This window comes from Sinocyclocheilus rhinocerous, unplaced genomic scaffold (assembly GCF_001515625.1).
Source record: "Sinocyclocheilus rhinocerous isolate Xijiao unplaced genomic scaffold, SAMN03320098_v1.1 scaffold298, whole genome shotgun sequence".
Lineage (NCBI taxonomy): Eukaryota > Metazoa > Chordata > Actinopteri > Cypriniformes > Cyprinidae > Sinocyclocheilus > Sinocyclocheilus rhinocerous.
Window position 1 is genome coordinate 186636 of NW_015650702.1, and position 4251 is coordinate 190886.

At 35.5% G+C, this 4251-nt stretch overlaps 1 protein-coding gene across 1 annotated transcript in view; it reads left to right on the top strand.

The window, feature by feature from the left end:
- LOC107712372 (rabankyrin-5) overlaps positions 1 to 4251 on the top strand; it is a 19178-nt gene that overhangs the window by 5813 nt on the left and 9114 nt on the right. Inside the window, 2 exon segments of the mRNA XM_074560082.1 lie at positions 2728 to 2851; positions 3447 to 3596. Of these exon segments, the coding sequence (XP_074416183.1) occupies positions 2728 to 2851; positions 3447 to 3596 (274 nt within the window).

Genomic DNA, 4251 nt, shown 5'->3' on the forward strand with positions numbered 1-4251 from the left:
AATGTGGAAGTCCTTCAAAGATTTCTTATCCTGTTGTGCCCTCTATAGGACCAGCGACTAGTCGACGTCAAGCTTAAAGCGTCATGGCGGAGCATTGTAGTCGACTAGTCGATTAGTCGGTGCAACCCCTAATCTTAAAGCAGCACTATGTAACTTTTTCTGTTCAAAATTTGCAAAATGTATATAATGAGCGAGTACATCATGAATTCATCTTCCAAACCGCGTTTTTGTCTTATTCCGAATCACTACGGTACACTTATAATAAGTACTTATATTTGGACTATTGTAGCCTGGTCGGGTCGTCACCGCTGCGGAGTGACACATACCTGCGTGAATCGCCATAGATATAAACTTAGAGAAGTAGCTCCGGTTGGAATGTTCTTCCGCGGGATGTGTGCAGTTCTGTTTATTAACCGCTAGAGCGCCAAAAGTTACATAGTGCTGCTTTAAGGCGCAAATACCATTTAAATATGAATCCTGTATATTCTGCGTGTCTCAGTGTGAATGAATGGCATAGGCGTGGTTTCGTTTACTAACGAACACATACTGAAGCGCGCGTGACACTCGCTGTGTTTTCAGCCTTTGCCGCCTCAATTTATGTGTACATCAACACATGAACATAATTTCTAGAACTGCTCTGAGAGTCACTTCATGAGCATTTTACCGTTTCTTTTAAATAAAACTATTGTCATATCATATACAAACAGAAACTTAAAGGTCTTCACAGCAGCCCGTCAAAATAACAGTTCGGTTTAACTTGAAAAAATTGTGACAAATAATACTTAATGTAATGATAGTATTACTACTAATAATAAAATTATTATTAAAACATTATTTTTCAAGGAATGTTTACCAGAATTTATTTAACAGAATAATTTAAATACACAGTATTTCTGAAAAAAAAAGTTTTAAAAAATCAATTAATTAGAGATGCTTTTGATTATTAATATTTAATAAAACCATTAAAACTAATGGAAAACAGAATTTGGTAAAAATAAAACTGAATTTGAGTATAAAATAAAATGTATTTCATAGGGCCTTAAAGGGTTAGTTCACCCAAAAATGAAAATTAGCCTGTTATTTACTCACCCTCAAGCCATCCTAGGTGTATGTGACTTTCTTCTTTCAGACGAATCCAATTGGAGTTATATAAAAAATTGTCCTGGCACTTCTAAACTCTATCATTGCAGAGGGCGGGTGTTTCTGTTCAACAGTCCAAAACATGTTAAATAAAGCGTGTGCATCCATAATAAAACGTGCCTCACACGACTCTGGGGGGTGAATAAAGGCCTCCTGTAGCAAATCCATTCGTTTTTGTAAGAAAAATATCAATATTTCAAACATAAACACTTTTCTATCACTCCCTCTATTCCTTTGCTCCTGTAAACAAACTCGCAAGACTAGCATATCTCAGAGGCGCGCGCGACGCAGACGTCCTATGTCATCTGCCGGAACGGCTTCAGCATACGACAGTCAGCAGAAGTGAGAGAAAAGTGTTTGAAATATGGATTTTTTTCTTACAAAAATGCATGGATTCGCTACAGGAGGCCATTATTCATGTCCTGGAACCGTGTGAGGCACGTTTTATTATGGATGTGCGCGCTTTATCTAACGTGTTTTGGACTGTTAAGGAGAGACACCCACCCACTGCAATGATGACGCTTGGAATAGCCAGGACAATTTTTAATATAACTCCGATTGGATTCGTCTGAAAGAAAAAAGTCATATACACCTAGGATGCCTCGAGGGTGAGTAAAACAGGCTAATTTTCATTTTTGGGTGAACTAACCCTTTAAAAATGTGTTTTTGCCCTACAAACCTACAATTTTTTTTTTACAATGTAAAAATTGTAGGTTTCATGATTTTAATTAATTAGACATGCTTTTTGGTGAATAAAATTTAATTTAACCATTAAAACAGAGTCTAGAAAAAAAATGGTATCCAGAAAAATTTAAACGAAAAAAACAGAGTTTGGGAAAAAGTTAAATGAAGTTTGGGAAAAAATTAAATGGATTTCATAGGGCCCTACGCTTGATTACTAAAGCATTTGCATATGCATCACGCCATCATTTTTAGTTACTCTGGTCCTTCACTTGAGTCATATTCATCAAATTAAATCTATCTGAAAGCATGCGCTCTTTTATCTGGCATTTGCCTGAAAGAGGCTTATAGTTAAACAGTGATGCCCCATCATCAAAGTGCCCTTGAGTCAAGTACGTAATCCTCTCCCATCAATAGGTATGCTTAAGTCGCTTTAGATAAAAGCAGTTGCTAAATGGCAAGCAGACAGGCTACATGTTTTGTGCTTTTATGCTAATGATCAACTTTTATTCTTGAGTACTGCGACTACAGAAGTTTGATAAATTTTAGTAACATTATACATATTTTTACTATCACTTTTGGTCATTCTACATACTTGCTGAATATATGTATTAATTTCTTAAAATAAAACCTTACTTACCCCAAACTTTTGAATGTTAGCATACTGTATATAAAAAAAATGTTTGATGTTAAAATCAGAAATATGGAAAATGGAATAATGTGTTGACCCATATAAATGATAAAAGGTCATGTGATAATAGGGGCCATCCTTTTTTAAAAATAAAGAGAAAATAATTAGAAATTTTACATTTAATGAGCATATCTAAATAATTTCAGAATTGAGTTGTTAGTGTTGAAGAATAAGCAGTGAGCTCTGTGGACACATAAATTGTTTTTCAAATGCAGATGTGAGAAAGGAGTGATGTCATCAGTGAACGTGAGGAACTGTATCAGGTTCTACCAGACAGCCGAAGAGCTGGACGCCACAACATTGATGAACTACTGCGGAGAAATCATCGCCAGTCACTGGGTGAGTCAGAAGAATCGAGTCATCATCCTCGTCCTTGGAAAAACCCATCAGATGTGGAATTCATGTTGTGTTCATTGCATTTGCCAGTAATACACTACAGTTCTAGGCATCATTTTATCAGCAATAATAAGATGAATATTGATTAATAACCTGACAGATTCACTGTGAAAAATAGCCTTCCTCCTTGGCTCTCTGTTTAAAAGCAGCAGGATTTTGTTGTCCTTGATGTTTGGAGTCTCTTTTATGACTCCTTGTAAATCCCCACAAGGCATAATGATTGATTCTCAAGGTTATGTTTATGACCAGGATGGTAAAGGAAACACTGTGGTGGGTTTACAGATGCTCTCTCCGCTGAGTGAAACCAAACACATCGATATGGGCTTAGCAGACCTTGAATAAGACCTTGATACAGAGTAGACCAGAGGGAGATTGAGATTTGCATAATTATTAAAGAAGTCACCTGCTGTTTTAAATGAGGAAATAGTTCCGCAGTGCTTTTTTTTTTGAGTGTGTGTTAATGTAGAATGGAACGTTTCCAAATGAATAGATGCTTAAATATGTTTCATATTTACTTTTTCTTTACCCTCTCAAACAGGATGATCTTCGGAAAGAGGACTTCAGCTCCATGGATGCTCAGCTGCTGTATAAGATGATCAAATCCAAGACCGAGTACCCCCTTCACAAAGCAATTAAAGTAGAACGAGAAGATGTGGTCTTCCTTTATCTAATTGAGATGGATGCCCAGGTAAAAAGCCAGCACTGAATCTTAGAAATTATTATGCAAAATTTATCTTATTTATTATTTATATTTTAACAACATACTCAGCTGGATTTAGTCGCATTTACTACGCTAATAAATGTATGATCCTCTACTAACAAGCTTGTTTATTGCATGGCAAAGTCATTAGGATAAATGTAAATAATTCTCACTATTAACTAACTATTAGCTATGAATTTCACCTCAATAAACTCCTAATTTGCTGTTTATTAATAGTTAGGTAGTTGTGAAATTTAGGTATGGGTTAGGATTAAAAGATCTGAAAAATGGTCATGCAGAATAAGGCATTAATATGTGCTTTTTAAGTGTTAATGTGACCCTGGACCACAAAACCAGTCATAAGGGTCAATTTTTCGAAATCGAGATTTATACATCATCTGAAAGCTGAAATAAATAAGCTTTCCATTGATGTATGGTTTGTTAGGATATGACTATATTTGGCCGAGATTCAACTATTTGCAAATCTGGAATCTGAGGGTGCAAAAAAATCTAAATATTGAGAAAATCGCCTTTAAAGTTGTCCAAATGAAGTTCTTAGCAATGCATATTACTAATCAATGTATGTAATACAATGTATTTTTGGCTATTGCTACAAATATACTCCAGCGACTTAAGACTGGTT